At 40.9% G+C, this 17,759-nt stretch overlaps 1 protein-coding gene across 1 annotated transcript in view; it reads left to right on the top strand.

Annotated features, from left to right (window-relative positions):
• cpne4b (copine IVb) overlaps positions 1–8,896 on the top strand; it is a 79,858-nt gene extending 70,962 nt beyond the window's left edge. Inside the window, exon 16 of the mRNA XM_017693597.2 lies at positions 5,151–8,896. Coding sequence (XP_017549086.1) covers positions 5,151–5,282 — 132 coding nt within the window. The 3' untranslated portion in view covers positions 5,283–8,896. The remainder of the gene's footprint in view (positions 1–5,150) is intronic.
• The last annotated feature ends 8,863 nt before the right edge of the window (positions 8,897–17,759 follow it).

A 17,759-nucleotide genomic window follows, 5' to 3' on the forward strand; every position in this document is an offset into this window, starting at 1 on the left:
CTTCAAGGGTTCTTTAGTAAAGAAAATGGTTCTATATAGAAGTATGAACACTCCAAGGACTCTTTGCATGGTTAAAGGGTTCTTTGCATCGTGAAATCATTCTTCAGATTGATGGAGAATGTGTTGTATCCGGTTCTATATAGAATCACTTTGAAAAGGGTTCTATATAGCACCAAGAAGGGTTCTTCTATTATGATGATGTCAAACTTGTAACAATGGCAGAATCCTTTTTGGTGCAGTCTTAAAAAGATGGTTCTTCATTTTCTTTAATAAAGAAAATGATTCTAAATAGAACCATGCCCACCCAAAGAACCATTTGCATGATTGAAGGTTCTTTGCAGTATGAAATGGTTCTTTAGATTGATAAAGAATATGCTGTAGATGGTGCTATAAAGAAGTGTTTTGAAAAGGGGTTCTTTATAGCACTCAAAGGGGTTCTTGTCCTCTACATAGATCTATAGCACATTCTTGATCATTCTAAAGAACCATTTCATGCTTCTTGCATGCAGGTTTATTTGAGTGTTCATTGTTCTATGTACAACAGGGTTCTTTATATTCTTTATATTTTATTGTATTGCACTGTGTTTTGTAGTTTACTTTATTGTATTGTACAGCACAGAGTTCTATGTTCAACTCTGTTCCTTTCTCTGGGTTTCTACAGTGACTCTCTGTTTCTAACAGTATCTGAGCTCAGGACCGTCTTTTTCTCTCGGTTTTTACAGTGACTCTCTGTTTCTAGCAGTATCTGAGCTCAGGACCGTCTTTTTCTCTCGGTTTCTACAGTGACTCTCTGTTTCTAGCGGTATCTGAGCTCAGGACCGTCTTTTTCTCTGGGTTTCTACAGTGACTCTCTGTTTCTACCAGTATCTGAGCTAAGGACCGTCTTTTTCTCTCAGTTTCTACAGTGACTCTCTGTTTCTAGCAGTATCTGAGCTCAGGACCGTCTTTTTCTCTGGGTTTCTACAGTAACTCTCTGTTTCTAGCAGTATCTGAGCTCAGGACCGTCTTTTTCTCTGGGTTTCTACAGTGACTCTCTGTTTCCAGCAGTATCTGAGCTCAGGACCGTCTTTTTCTCTGGGTTTCTACAGTGACTCTCTGTTTCTAGCAGTATCTGAGCTCAGGACCGTCTTTTTCTCTCAGTTTCTACAGTGACTCTCTGTTTCTAGCAGTATCTGAGCTCAGGACCGTCTTTTTCTCTGGGTTTCTACAGTGACTCTCTGTTTCTAGCAGTATCTGAGCTCAGGACCGTCTTTTTCTCTGGGTTTCTACAGTGACTCTCTGTTTCTAGCAGTATCTGAGCTCAGGACCGTCTTTTTCTCTGGGTTTCTACAGTGACTCTCTGTTTCTAGCAGTATCTGAGCTCAGGACCGTCTTTTTCTCTGGGTTTCTACAGTGACTCTCTGTTTCTAGCTGTATCTGAGCTCAGGACTGTCTTTTTCTCTCGGTTTCTACAGTGACTCTCTGTTTCTAGCAGTATCTGAGCTCAGGACCGTCTTTTTCTCTCGGTTTCTACAGTGACTCTCTGTTTCTAGCAGTATCTGAGCTCAGGACCGTCTTTTTCTCTCGGTTTCTACAGTCACTCTCTGTTTCTAGCAGTATCTGAGCTCAGGACCGTCTTTTTCTCTCGGTTTCTACAGTGACTCTCTGTTTCTAGCAGTATCTGAGCTCAGGACCGTCTTTTTCTCTGGGTTTCTACAGTGACTCTCTGTTTCTAGCAGTATCTGAGCTCAGGACCGTCTTTTTCTCTCGGTTTCTACAGTGACTCTCTGTTTCTAGCAGTATCTGAGCTCAGGACCGTCTTTTTCTCTCGGTTTCTACAGTCACTCTCTGTTTCTAGCAGTATCTGAGCTCAGGACCGTCTTTTTCTCTCGGTTTCTACAGTGACTCTCTGTTTCTAGCAGTATCTGAGCTCAGGACCGTCTTTTTCTCTGGGTTTCTACAGTGACTCTCTGTTTCTAGCAGTATCTGAGCTCAGGACCGTCTTTTTCTCTCGGTTTCTACAGTGACTCTCTGTTTCTAGCAGTATCTGAGCTCAGGACCGTCTTTTTCTCTGGGTTTCTACAGTGACTCTCTGTTTCTAGCAGTATCTGAGCTCAGGACCGTCTTTTTCTCTGGGTTTCTACAGTGACTCTCTGTTTCTAGCAGTATCTGAGCTCAGGACCGTCTTTTTCTCTGGGTTTCTACAGTGACTCTCTGTTTCTAGCAGTATCTGAGCTCAGGACCGTCTTTTTCTCTGGGTTTCTACAGTGACTCTCTGTTTCTAGCAGTATCTGAGCTCAAGACCGTCTTTTTCTCTCGGTTTCATCACTGAGGTCACTGTGAAAAACCTGTTAAGGTAAATTTGCACATATACTCCAAATACACTATATGGCCAAAAGCATGTGGACACTTGACCATCACACGACCTTCTTGGATATGCCGTTCCAAAACTGTGTGCAGTGATATGGAGCTTCATTGCTATGAGTCCTAAAGCCTTGTGCTTTACACCAATCCAGCCACTGCTTGACATTGCGCACAGTGATCTTAAGCTTGTGTGCGACTGCTCGTCCATGGAAACCCATTTCATGAAGCTGGCCATGCACACTTCTTGTGCTGATGTTGCTTCCAGAGACAGTTTGAAACTGTAATGAGTGATGCAACAGAGGACAGACCATTTTTACATGCTTCAGCATTCTGCAGCACTGCCTCACTCACTATATGGACAAAAGTATTGGAACACCCCCACTAATTATTGACTTTAGGTGTTTCAGCCACACCCTTTGCTAACAGGTAGATAAAATTAAGCATATAGCCTTGCAGTCTCAATAGGCAAATACTGGCAGCAGAAAGGGTCGTACTGAACAGCTCTGTGCCTTTAAACATGGCGCTGTCTTAAACATGCCACCTTGGCCACTAGCCAGTTTGTGAAATTTCTGTCCTGCTAGATCTGCCCCAGTCAGTTGTAAGTGCTGTTATTTTGAAATGGAAGCATCTAGAAGCAACAATAGCTTAGCCATGAAGCGGTAGACCATGCAAACTCAGAGGGTGGGAATGCTGAGTGCTGAAGAGCACAGTGCCTATCCTCTGTCGAATCACTCACTAAAGAGCAAAATACCTGTGTACTCTATGGCTGAAGTCTGTAGTGCAGAACATGCTGGTAAGACATTTTGTCACTTTTTGTGCACATGAAAGAGCTTTGACTTTGAAATCATGGGTATTAATAGTGAGTTTGTCCTCCTTTGTTGCATTAGCAGCCTTTACTATTCTAGGAGGGCTTTAGACTAGATACTGGAGCTTTGTTGTAAGGATTTGATTGCATTCAACCACCAGAGCATTAGTGAGGTCAGGTACTGATGTTGGATAATTAGTTCCGGATCACAAACGCCACTCTCATCCCAACACAGTTCCACTGTTCCATGCTGTCAGCTCTAGCTGACACTTGGCATTGAGCATGAAGACCTTAGACTCATGTGTGGCTGCTTCAGCGCGCCCCATGCTCTTCTATGAATATTATATAAACTGTATGTGCACTATTGAATGCCTTGAACACTAATAATTTCTCTAAGTAGAGGAGGTGTGTGGGCTTTTGGACAGAGTGTAGATACCCTGAAGCAAGCTTTGCAATATACCTAGCATTCATGTCTGTATGTTTGGTGTAAGTGCCCAAGAACAGCTCTAAGTGTATGAACAATGATTGAATGAGTGCTGTTTATTGCTGATTCTGCTCATGGATTTTGTGCCTCTGTGCTGATACGCTCTTGTAGTAATTAATTACATGAGCCATCATACACAGGAAGTAGCGTCTACTGGAAAGCTTGGATGAGCCCGCTTCTCTCTCCCATCAGTAGTGCTGCTGTATATCAGAGGAAGCTGTGGTGTGTGTAATTGAATTTGGCATGTCATTAGAACCAGAACAACCAAATAGTGGCAGTTTCTGAACACAAACACACTCAGACAGGCCGTATAAACCCACTGTTCCTCTGAAGCGGTCAGCAGCCGCTGTTCGCTAAATAAACTGCACACTGTAATTTGCTACAGTCATCTTTATCTGTGCTCTTGTGCTTTTTGTTTTGTTCTGTTCCAAGTTTTGAATTTATCCCTGACTTTGAGAGGGTCTATTAGACTCCAGGGTCACTGAAAATCAGGAGCGGTGGGATTGTGGCATTTTATTATGTAGCGGAGTGCCACTGTGAAATGAAACCGGCTACTTCAGGTCAACTTCTGCAGAATCACACAATGTATAAATATCACACTGCTGAGTTCTGAAGCGTGTGTGTGTGTGTGTGTGTGGGCGTGTGTGTGTGTGTGTGTGTAAGCGTAAGTGTGAGGCAAGCACACACACTGCCCATCATGTGTGTGTTTATTTTTAGTGCCGTCCTGCTGCGTCTCATGTCTCGCTCTAGCTGTTCTGTGGACGAAGAGAAATGAGAGTGACACCTATACCACTTCACCTCCAGAACAATGTGGAGTGTTAGATTTCATTTCTCCTTCTGCCCTGACAATCTTTCTCTTTCTCGCTGTCTCACTCTCTTTTTCTCATTCCGTGTTCCACTATCCTTTTCTCTGTCTCACTCTTTTTCCTCTCCCTATGTGGGTGTGTATTTCTCTGTGTGTCCCTCTCAGTCTCTTTATCTTTCTGTCCGTTTCTCTATCTGTCTGCCTGTTTTTCTCTGTCTCTCTACCTCTCTCCATCAGTCTGTCTCTCTCTGTCTTTTTCTTTCCATCTGTCTTACTGTTTCTCTTCTTTTCTCTGTCTCTTTCTATCTCTCCCTTTTTGTTTGCAACTTTGTTTCTGACTTCTTTCCATCTTTGTCGCTCTTTCATTCTCTCTCTCTCTCTCTCTCTCTCTCTCTCTCTCTCTCTCTCTCTCTCTCTCTCTCTCTCTCTCTCTCTCTCTTTCATTTTCTGCCTGTCTCTCATTCTCTATGACTCTCAGTTTAGTTCAGTTCAATTCATTAAGCTTTATTGGTGTTGCCATATCCAGATATGCTTATACAATAATAGAGAATATTGTCAAACCATCAATGAAATAACAAGAACAAGCATGTAGAACATTTAGACAGTAAATTTGAAATTTATATTTAAATGATCAAAGTATTTCTCTTGACCCTGCATCCTCTCTCCCTCTTTCTCTCTCACTCTTGTTCTCTCTCTCCCTCTCTCAACCTCAGGCATCTCCTGCAGCGTTGGCGAAGAGTGTTCTGGCTGAGGTGCCCAATCAGGTGGTGGATTACTACAACAATAAAGGCATAAAGCCCAAATGTCTGTCAGACTTTGAGTCTTCCAGAGCTTTCAGTCCTTGAACCAAAAGCACAACCAACTGCAGGCTTGCAGACGAGTAACACCTGCTGGTGATTTTCAAAATCATTGTATAGAATGTTTCTGAGTATTTTAGAACTTGTCATTCTAAAATAAGTTTTTGGAATTGAAGTTGTTTATGTATTATATGTTATTGTTTTTTTTTTTCTTTAGACCAGAGCACACTGCCCCAGCATTCTCCAACAAACACCAGCAAACCCAGATGTTGAGTTGGTGTGCTGTACCTGTATGTGATACTTGAGAAACTCTAGAATGTTCTCCCCCCATTCACAGGTGGGGTGTGTTTACAAGCAGCCTTATAATACTCTAATTATCTGACTAATATAGCAATCACAATAAAAACCTTCATAGAAACACCTAAACTAGGATATGCAAGTGCAAAAATCCATCCATAGTCCAAATAATTCTTAACCAACAAGTTTGTTAGCCTGAGGCTTCAAAATCTGCCATAAAACAAATAAAATACCACAGAACAATGAAACTTGCTGGGCTCCTTGCTGCACTTCTGTTATCCACCACCTTAAAAAAAATGCAGGGTTGTCTTAACAGCATTCGATGCTCTCAAAGCATATTTGAGGTACACTATATGGTCAAAAGTAATGGGACACACACTTAATCAGTGGTATTACTGAAAGGGAAGCATTTAGGAATCATGGCAACTCAGCCTTGAAGTGTCAGACCACGTAAAGTTAAGACCAGGGTCGCTGAGTGTTGAGGAGCATAGTGCATAAAAGTCGCCAATGCTCTGCTGACTCTAAACCTCCTCTGACATTAATATCAGCACGAAAGCTGTGTGCTGGGAGCTTCATGGCATGGGTTTCCATGGCTGAGAAGCTGCAAGCAAGCCTTACATCACCGAGCGTGATGCCAAGCATTGGATAGATGGTATAAAGCACACCACCACTCGACTAAAACATATTCTACGAATCAAGCTTTTCTATCTTGGAGTCTGACAGACGGGTCTGTTTTGGTGAATGCCAGGAGAATGTAACCTGCCTGACTGTCCTGTGCCAACTGTAAAGTTTGGTGGAGGAGGGATAATGCTATGAGGTTGTTTTTCAGGGGTTGGTCTAGGCCCCTTAGTTCCATTGAAGGGAAATCTTAATGCTTCAGCAGACCAAGACGTTGATGTTATGCTTCTAAATTTGTGTGAACAGTTTGGGGAAGGCCCTTTTCTGTTCCAGCCTGACTGTGCCCTAGTGCACGAAGCAGCTCTGTAAAGACATCATTGGATGAATTTGGTGTGGAAGAAATTGACTGACACACATAGAGCCCTGACCTTACCCCCATTGAGCACCCTTGTGATTAACTAAAACAGAGATTGTGAGCCAGGCACTCTCTCAACATCAGTGTTGGACCTCACAAACACTCTTCAGGATGAAAGGGCAAAAGGAGACAAACTCCAAAATCTTGCAGAAAACCTTCCCAGAAGAGCGGAAGCTGTTATAGCTGCAACGGGGGACCAACTTCATATTAATGCCTATGGGATGTCATTAAAGCTCCTTTAAGTATAATGTGTAGGTGTCCCGATTTGTCCATATAGCATATCAAAGATCTGAGGCAGCCTTCTTGTCAGGGGCCATAGGATGGTTGTCTGTGGCTGTCAGCCATCTGTTCGCTGAAGTAATAGAATTGGCAGTTGATGTTCTTCTACAAATGTGCTGAGCTGTTCTATGACATTGCATTAGTACCAGTTTAAAAAAGCTATTGCTGCGTCATGTGTCTTGGATGAACCATGTGCCAAATGTTTGGAATTAGGGAGAAAATTGTGTAAAAATCAACAAATAAATAAGTAAATGATTGATTGAATGTGCAAAAGGTTCATAACAGATCTAGCAAGTGTTTGATCAAATGAGAGTTGTGGGTTCTGCTGATCTTTGGAGAAAATTTAATCGGGTGAACATGTGTCAAAAAAGTGTAGGCTGCATAGGATTTGTTAAAACTTGCATATTTAAAAATAAAATTAAACAAGAAACAAAAGTTTGGAAACATGCTGAACCTGCCAACTGACTTATACGCTTCTTGGTTTATGGTAACAGCTGGCATCAAATGGTCACTTCACACATGCACAGAGATTAGTTTGGATTACATGTAGCCATGGGTGGAAATGGGCCAGAACACATGCTAACCCCGTTAAAAGTCAAACGGTAAAAGCTGGAACGGATCTGCACTCCAGCTAATTCACTGGGAAACTATGTATAGTTGTTTTAGTCAATTCTCTGTTGCAGTTTCCATGGTAACACATGCATTGCATATGTAACATAAAACTAGCCAAGAAACTCCACAATCGGATGAAAAGTAATTTGAGTTCAAATTAGAATTGCTCCACTCGAGTAGAGCAATGACACGTAGTGGCTGATATTGACCTGACTAGACTGCTACGTCAGCCATTCTTTACTAGTCTATGATATCAAGTCATCTAAGGTGAAAGTAACTGGACACTGTACATTTTTTACAGGCTAGATATTTAGTATTATGGTTGAAATAGTGAGATTTTTTTGTTGTTGCTGTTGTTTTTTTGTTGTTTTTGACAAGCAATAGACATTTTGCCAACCCTTTGTGGTCTCTGCCTTGTTTTTTCATGCTGTTAGTTTAATTTCATACATCATCTAAACCAAGTGAACATTCACAGAGCTAGATATTGGGTTCCCCCTGTAAAATCTGGCCATTTCCACCCCTGCGTTTAATGTATAAAGTTGGGTATTTTTATCATAGGCATGGTACCTGTAAACAGCTCACATGGAATCTGAAATTTCATTGAATTTAATCAGACTATACATTTCTGAGCACTGGCTGATTTGTCAGTTTGGCTTGTAAGTTCAGTGTAAAGTCAATATTAGGATGGTGCAGTATGTTGGAAAGTGTTGGATAAGTATGCTCTGGCTTTTTTTTCCTTTCATTCGTTCACTGAGTAATTTGTTTATTTATTTATTTATGCTAAAATGGACCACATCCGTCTTGCTGTACAGTAACTATGGAGCAACAATAAAAGCTTTCATTCACAGTGAACAAGGCAGAACAAGTCTTAGTGTAGATGAAGTTTTCTTTAGAGAGTCAGTTGTTGAAGGGCTATGTAGTCCAGAGGAGCATGATACTCCATTACTTGATGGTGAACAGTGCTTTCCTATGAGCAGACCGTCAGCACCATTGTTGTTCCCTGTTTAAAGTGCTACCGTTTGATTATTTGTTCATTTACTGGATTAGTTTTAATTTCTGCATGTGTGATCTTTAAGGCCTGATATATAATATTAAACTGACTATGTGTACAGTATGTAGAGCTAAATATAAGCTATCCAATGAATATTTACATGAAAGCATGGTGAATGGACAGAACTCTGTGCATAGACGTTCTAGACCTTTCTGTTCTTTTCTACAGGTTTGTTGAACTTTTTTGCTAAATTTCTTAAAAACTTCTTAATCTGCAAGTTCCTTCAGATATTTGGAGTGAGTAGCTGTTACTGCGTTACAGCATTAGATGCTCTTCTCTTCTGTCTTCTTCTTCTGTCCTCTATTGGCCTCTTCTCTATTCACAGTTCTCTTCACTCTTTCTTCTCTTTTTACTGTTCTTTCCTCTTCACTCTTCTCTCTTTACTGTTCTTTACCCTTCACTCTTTCTTCTCCTTTTTACTGTTCTTTACTCTTCACTCTTCTGTTTTTACTGTTCTTTACCCTTCACTCTTTCTTCTCCTTTTTACTGTTCTTTACTCTTCACTCTTCTGTTTTTACTGTTCTTTACTCTTCACTCTTTCTTCTCCTTTTTACTGTTCTTTACTCTTCACTCTTTCTTCTCCTTTTTACTGTTCTTTACTCTTCACTCTTTCTTCTCTTTTTACTCTTCTTTACTCTTCACTCTTCTGTTTTTACTGTTCTTTACCCTTCACTCTTTCTTCTCTTTTTACTGTTCTTTGCTCTTCACTCTTTCTTCTCTTTTTACTGTTCTTTACCCTTCACTCTTTCTTCTCTTTTTACTGTTCTTTACCCTTCACTCTTTCTTCTCTTTTTACTGTTCTTTACTCTTCACTCTTTCTTCTCTTTTTACTGTTCTTTACTCTTCACTCTTTCTTCTCCTTTTTACTGTTCTTTACTCTTCACTCTTTCTTCTCTTTTTACTCTTCTTTACTCTTCACTCTTCTGTTTTTACTGTTCTTTACCCTTCACTCTTTCTTCTCTTTTTACTGTTCTTTACTCTTCACTCTTTCTTCTCTTTTTACTGTTCTTTATTCTTCACTCTTTCTTCTCTTTTTACTGTTCTTTACTCTTCACTCTTTCTTCTCCTTTTTACTGTTCTTTCCTCTTCACTCTTCTCTCTTTACTGTTCTTTACTCTTTTCTTCGCTGTTCTTCTCTCTATCGTTTATATGTATGTATGTATGTATGTATGTATGTATGTATACAAATGACTGTGTGACTGAGTGTGTGTGTGTGTGTGTGTGTGTGTGTGTGTGTGTGTGTGTGTGTGTGTGTGTGTGTGTGTGTGTGTGTGTGTGTCTGCTCACTGCAGAGATCTGATCTGTACATTGCATGTTGACAATAAAGAATAAGCAAAGGTTTTCTCTGTGTCTCCTTGACATACTGTTTCATTTGAATGTGCAGTTTGCGGTACAAAGAGATTATGTTGCATTATTTTGTATGGTTGCTTACACTGAGCGCCCTTGCTTAGTATTGCTTACTCTGCAGGTCTGCTCTCTCTCTCTCTCTCTCTCTCTCTCTCTCTCTCTCTCTCTCTCTCTCTCTCTCTCACACACACACACACACACACACACACACACACTGCTCTACTTATAGCTTTATTATTTACAAAATGCTACTATGAAGAATATTTGCAAAAACAGCTCTCATCAGTTTTGCCATTTTGCCATCAGCATTTATGGACAGTAAGCATCTGTGAATTGTTTTTATAAGATCCAAAGATGCTGACCAAATTCATAGTGAATGATGGTCTGACCAAATTCATCCAGTGAACACAATCAAGTCTTGGTGAAGCAGGGAAGCCTTTGAACTCCACACATGTGTACACACTCACACACTCACACAGCCTTTCAATTAACTCTGAAGTCATGTATAATTAAACACTCAGATCACCAGGGCAATGCCTGAGGAAATCCTCAGAGAGAGAGAGAGAGAGAGAGAGTGAAAGAGAGAGAGAGAGAGAGAGAGAGAGAGAGAGAGAGAGAGAGAGAAAGAGAGAGAGGGAGAGTGAGAGAGTGATAGAGAGTGAGAGAAAGAGAGAGAGAGAGAGAGAGAGTGAGAGAAAGAGAGAGAGAGAGAGAGAGAAAGAGAGTGATAGAGAGAGAGAGAGAGAGAGAGAGAGAGTGAGAGAAAGAGAGAGAGAGAGAGAGAGAGAGTGAGAGAGAGAGAGAGAGAGAGAGAGAGAGAGAGTGAGAGAAAGAGAGAGAGAGAGAGAGTGAGAGAAAGAGAGAGAGAGAGAGAGAGAGAGAGAGAGAGAGAGAGAGAGAGAGAGAGAAAGAGAGAGAGAGAGAGTGAGAGAAAGAGATTGCATTTATTATAGATATAAGTAGGTACAACCAATGGTTTTCCCATAAAACTGTCCTGCTTTATGCCGGATTGAACCTTTAAGTGGCTCTTGAGGAAACCTAAATATCCATAACGAACAACTAGCCATTAGAATTGAGAACAAAGCCGAGTGGCAGAATAATTGGCACCCCTAAATACTGTCCTTTATGCTCTTTACTTTTGTCAGTATAGCAGCTCTGAGGCTTTCTCCTATGATGTTTGGGGAGATTACACACTAGCGGATGTGAGTGCATTTCTCCAGCAGAATAGTCTTCAGAGCCCTTCATGCTCACTTGTGGATTCTCTTCATCCCAGTGGGTTTTTTTTTTAAATCAGGGGACTAGAATTTCTGAGACTGAATTAGAAATATACACAACATCTCAAAACCTGCTAACATCGTCTTTAGGTAGTGCTTACATAAAGGGACAATAGAGAATGCAAACAGTGAACAAACGCAGTCATACGCAAAGGTTTTAGTAAAAAAAAGAAAAACAAAAAAACATTCTGCAGCAAAATTGGCAGAAAAATGCTAGCTTGTTCCCTATAAAAGATGCATTAACATATTTTCAACAATTGACAAAACATGGAATTTTACTGGGAAATTTTTGCATTCCAACATATACTGAATATATACTGTTTATACAAAACAATGCAAAGTCATAAAAGGTAACAGAGTATGAAAATGATTCGTACAGTATTGCTAATAATCAGTTGGGACATAATTTGACCTGTGCCGATGTGCACGTGTTCTATTTTGGAATAGATTAATGTTATGCATACAATAATTTCAACATATGTAAAGTGGAACACAACAAACATACTAATGGAGCCAGTATTTGGGATGTTTTTGAGAAAAACTTTTTGTCTTAAGTAAGATTTTAGCTCAACTGAAGGGTTTTCCTTCTGGGCGATGTCAGCAAAAAATCGCGGATCTGACAACAGACGTGAAAAAAGAACTAATCTAATCTAATCCTGTAACAAATATCACCTGAAATAGTGTACACTCACACTGTGTGATGTTGTGAACTGTGTATTTCTTCCTGAGGTGCAGTAAAGTGTTTAGCATATTAAAAGGTATTTTAAATTTAAACTCTGTTTTGGCTCATTTATTAGTCATAATCAGACCTAATAATGTTGGTTCCTTGCTAATATACTCATGGGTGTCCGTCCAAACGATGTGTCTTTTTTCTTTTAGCTTTTAAAACGTGAGATGTTCTACCTGTTGGTAGAATTATTAAATGTAAAACAAGTGCCAAAGAAATATACTTTGGAACAAACCTCTGCATAATGTTCTCTTGGTCTTGGTTCAACTGCAATATATTTCCAAAAGTATTCACTCGTCTGGCTTCACACGCATATGAACTTGAGTGAGATCCCATTCTTAATCCATAGGGTTTAATATGATGTCAGCCCACCCTTTGCAGCTACAACAGCTTCAAGCAAGCAAGCAAGCAAAATTTATTTATATAGTGCTTTTTACAACAGGTGTTGTCACAAAGCAGCTTTACAAAACAATCAGTATTACAGAGAGAAGAGAAAAGAAGAAAGAAAATCCGGGTTCGAGCCCCCATGAGCGTCGCCAGCGTTGACGGTGGCAAGGAAAAACTCCCTAAAAGAGGAAGAAACCTTGAGAGGAACCAAGACTCAGAAGGGGAACCCACCCTCCTCTGGTCGACACCAGATAGCAAACATTATTAGTATGAAGTTTTATAGTAAAGTGGGAAAAGAGAAGATCTGAGGGTGAGGACTGCACAGCGCTGTAAAGCAAGAAGTTCAGTGGTGGTCAGGCCGGTCCAGAAGGCTGATGAGCAGTGGCACCAATCAAGGCAGAAGAGCGCACAGGATGGGCAGACGCACAGGATGGGCAGCTGATCAGCTCGGCAAAGAAAGGAAAGAAAAAAACACAGAGTCAGTTCTGTAAAGAGTGGCTGACCACAGATTACAGTAAAACAGAGCAGTAGAGACTCCAGCAGGTCTAGACCTGACAGGGAAGACTAATTACCAAATGCTTGACTGTACAAATAAGCTTTTAGCCTAGACTTAAAGACTGAGGCTGTGTCTGATTCCCGAACATTAATAGGAAGATTAATAGGAAGCTTCAACTCTTCTGGGAAGGCTTTCCACAAGGGTTAGGAGTGTTTATGGGAATTTTTGACCATTCTTCCAGAAGAGCATTTGTGAGGTCAAACACTGATGTTGGACGAGAAGGCCTGGCTCACAGTCTCCGCTCTGATTTATCCCAAAGGTGTTCTATGAGGTTGAGGTCAGGACTCTGTGCAGGCCAGTCAAGTTCTTCCACACCAAACTGGCTCATCCGTCTTTATAGACCTTGCTTTGTGCACTGGTGTGCAGTCATGTTGGAACAGGAAGAGGACGTCCCCAAACTGTTCCCACAAAGTTGGGAGCATTAATCATCAAGAGGGCCGAGCCCAACACATGAAAAAGAGCCCCACATCATAATTGCCTCTCCACAAACTTTACACTTGGCACAATGCAGTCAGACAAGTACCGTCTCCTGGCAACCACCAAACCCAGACTCGTCCATCAGATTGCCAGATGGAGAAGCGTGATTCATCACTCCAGAGAACACGTCTCCACTGCTCTAGAGTCCAGTGGCGGCGCTTTACACCACTGCATTCCACGCTTTGCATTGTGCTTGGTGATGTAAGGCTTGGATGCAGCTGCTCGGCCATGGAAACCCATTCCATGAAGCTCTTTACGCTGTTCTTGAGCTGATCTGAAGGCCACATGAAGTTTGGAGGTCTGTAGTGATTGACTCTGCAGAAAGTCGGTGACCTCTGCGCACTATGCCCCTCAGCATCTGCTGACCTGCTCTGTCATTTTACGTGGCTGACCACTTCGTGGCTGAGTTGCTGTCGTTCCCAATCGCTTCCACTTTGTTATAATCCCACTGACAGTGGACTGTGGAATACTTAGTAGTGAGGAAATTTCCCGACTGGACTTGTTGCACAGGTGGCGTCCGATCACGGCACCACGCTGGAATTCACTGAGCTCCTGAGAGCGACCCATTCTTTCACTAATGTCTGTAGAAGCAGTCTGCAGGCCTAGGGGCTTGGCTTTATACACCTGTGGCCATGGAAGTGACTGGAACACCTGAATTCAGTGATTTGGATGGGTGAGTGAATATGGCAATATAGTGTATGTTTAACACTTTACTATATGGTGTTGCCTTATGGAAACAAGAATTTTCTTTATTAATTTTTTGCTTAAATCCAATATGCTCTAATGCAAATGTTTTTTGTTCTTTGAGAAAAGGAGTTTATGTGTAAAATCCTTTTTTTTCAGGTCAATGAAGCCCTCTTAAAGTATGTATAGTTCTGTTTTATACAGAACAATTTCAGGAAAGTAAATTAAACAATCTGTGGAAGATGCAATAAGGCACACACACACACACACATTTTCTGAGTCACTTATCCTCTTGGGTGGCGGGAGCTGGCACCTATTCCAGTGATTATTGGGCAGAAAACAGGATACACCATGGACAGCCCACCAGTGCATCTCAGGGCTGCAATGTAGATTTCATAAGATAACCCACTTTAGACATTACTGTCTTGGTGAAAATGAATACACAGGAGAGGCCATGAGTTCTGCTGCTAGAAGTGTTCTTTATTAACCCCGGCAGAATAGGCACATAACACAGCCAGGGATGGCAGGCATAGTCAACTTCTAGCCATACAATTTCACTTTATGGTTGACACAACCCCACAGTAACTACCACACAGCCCAACACAACAAACGCTCTGCATACCACACCCCTAGAGCCCCTTCTGGGAACACAAGTGGCAGCTGCCACAACATCACAGAAAATGTTTAGATATCATTGTTGCCAGATGGAAACAGCATGTAACACTGATATGGACACATTCTTAAAACATTTATGCATTTTCTTGCCAGAATGGTGAATGTGCCTGTGTCCAGGGGCAGTGGGCGGTATATTACCTATTCTCATTGTATTCTCATAGTTACAGACTGTTCCATTGCCACATGCTGTTGCCATATGACTACAAAATGCAATTATATTTCAAAGAATTTGCCAGTTTTAATAAGAAAAATCATTGAATGTGAATATATATATATATATATATATATATATATATATATATATATATATATATATAAAACATCATCATGTTTTTCATGTATATTTCATAATTCATGCATGTTGTAAAATATATTTGCCCAGTGAGGAAACCCCCAACACAGAAACCAATATCAGGAGGTCAAAACACATCACTTGATGATTTTCTCCGCTCTGTAAAATTGCTCTCTGGGTTTTACCAATTATGGGGATGCAAGGTGAACTGGATTAAGTCGCTCCTCATGTAACACACACACACATTTCACCAGGGAAGTGTTTACTGGAGTGAAGAAGACAGTGCTGCATGCATGATTGAGTCCTGAAAGCCGTCAGAGCACGAGTACAATTTCTAATGTAAGAGGCTTACTACAAGAGTCCTGTTCCAGCATATAAAAGCAATAAAAATGTGCACAAAAAACAATCACACTTCAGCTGCTGCTCTGGCACAGCAGTGGCCTTGGACAGTGAGTTGTATTTGCTTTTTAGAATGGTTTTCTCAGTACTGTCCACACTAATGCATTTAGAGAGGACTCCTCACGCATGAATCATTTGGTCATTCGGGTAAACTGTGTCAAGACAGGTTATCTGTAATGTGCAAAGAACATACACTCACTGGCCACTTTATTAGGTACACCTAGGTTATTTGAGTTCCTGCTGCCTTTCTATCATCTGGAACCAGTCTGCCCATTCTCCTCTGACCTCTCACATCAACAAGGCATTTTCATCCACACAACTGCCGCTCACTGGATGTTTCCTCTTTTTCGGACCGTTCTCTGTAAACCCTAGAGATGGTTGTGTGTGAAAATCCCAGTAGATCAGCAGTTTCTGAAATACTCAGACCAGCCCGTCTGGCACCAACAACCACGCCACGTTCAAAGCCCCTTAAATCCCCTTTCTTCCCTGTTCTGATGCTCGGTCTGCATTTCAGCAAGTTGTCTTGACCACCTCTACATGCCTGAATGCATTGAGTTGTGGCCGTGTGATCGGCTGATTAGCTATTTGTGTTAACAAGCAATTGAACCTAATAAAGTGGCCGGTGAGTGTATATCTTTCATTGTTATTAGCTATTCAATCAAAGAGCTCCAGTGTTCAGACCCTCCTGTTAAACAGCAGACATCCTTTACAAAATAAATCATGACCTCGACTATGACCTATCATTTCAGCTCAGCGTGATACTCTAAGGTACATAGATTATCATAAATGAATATTTCTTGAGGCAGCAAGGGCACAGCAATGTACTTGGAGAGATCCGCAAAGCATTAAAAAGCATGTACATTCCATTCATAGACCATAGCTCATTTGAGTGTTTATCAGCCTCACCACTCATATTCTTGAAAAGACTTTGCAGGTGAAGGTGTTGAATATGAGCAAATCTACCAGTACTGAGTGGACTGACCTGGCATCACTGGTCCTACTGGAATTAAAGCTTAGAAGTAACTGATGTAACAGTAAACCTGGCCATGCAGCGATGCACTTTTGGATAGAAATAACTCCCGTATACAAATATACAAACGAAGGATTAAGTCCACGCATATAGAAAGTACAACATGAAGATCAGCAGTTCTGCACAGTGCAAGCACCATCCACATCTATGCAGCACAGAACTTTTACTGCTCTGTACTCTGTATTGCATGTAATTGGACTATATTGTGACCTCATTAGTGTAAGATGATCAAGTTAGCAGACACAGTCCTGTGCAAACCTCTTATACACCAGTTTAAAACATTCATTTGAACTATATCATGGTGTAACTACTGGGGTGGGGAGTGGCAATTGCACTGGAGCCCATAGCGAAGGGGAGCCTACAGCTATCAGGCACCCTTAAGTCTTCACTGGGCCCCTTTTATAGATACTGACACAGCTGGACACCCATTAATCACCGAAAGAACCAGGTATTGGATGATATTTACTGGATTGCAAAGGTTAAATGAACACACTGGCATACATAAAATCACAGCTTACTGTTTTAACCTTTTTGCATTTGTTCTCATAGAACTGTTTTTTTTAATCAATGTTTTCTGCTCAGTTCATTAGATTTATAAAAATAAGTTTCTTAGCTAGCTAATCTTTTGCTCAGTGTGGTGGCAAAGAACACGTTATCATTGGTGAACAAGAGCAGACACTACCAGTCTTAGCTTTTCTGAAGTCTTAAATAATGTCACTCTTCATCATGTGCAACATGGGTAAGTTATGCAGAGCTTAAATTGATCAAATGGATCAAATTAAATTGATAAAAATGGATGTTTTATAGTAAATTAATATGATTATATGTAATGATGTTTGAGTGTGACCAGGGTTTGAGGTTTCTGAACTTTTTTACAGTAATATTTGAGATGGTGTTTGAGTGGCTGCCTGTACAGACCTGTAAAAATGGGCAGCCCTATCCACGGTGCCTGTGGAGCAGTTGGGGGTTAGGTGTCTTGCTCAAGGACACCTCAGTCATGGACTGTTGGCCCTGGGGATCGAACCAGCGACCTTCCGGTCACAGGGCCAGTTCCCTAACCTCCAGCCCACGACTGCCCCATGTAGGCACAAATGGTGCTTATGAAATGGCTCACAAAGCAAAAAACTACTGTAGTAAACGTTGCTAATGTGTAGAATCCCATTTCTACCATTGGAAAAAAAAAGATATGGCCATTTAGTACAAGGTTTTACATAATTATGACTTAGTATGTCGTAATAATTACTTAATAATGAGAATGTTTCTGATAATTATGATAATTTACCATTTCATAATGATGAGAAAATAAAGTGAAAGAAAAAGAAAGTAAGTCATACTCATGAGATACTAAATCATAAGTCATTATTGTGATATGCTAAATCATAATTATGAGATAATTATGAGGAAA

Source organism: Pygocentrus nattereri, chromosome 27, assembly GCF_015220715.1.
Source record: "Pygocentrus nattereri isolate fPygNat1 chromosome 27, fPygNat1.pri, whole genome shotgun sequence".
NCBI classification, from domain to species: Eukaryota; Metazoa; Chordata; class Actinopteri; order Characiformes; family Serrasalmidae; genus Pygocentrus; species Pygocentrus nattereri.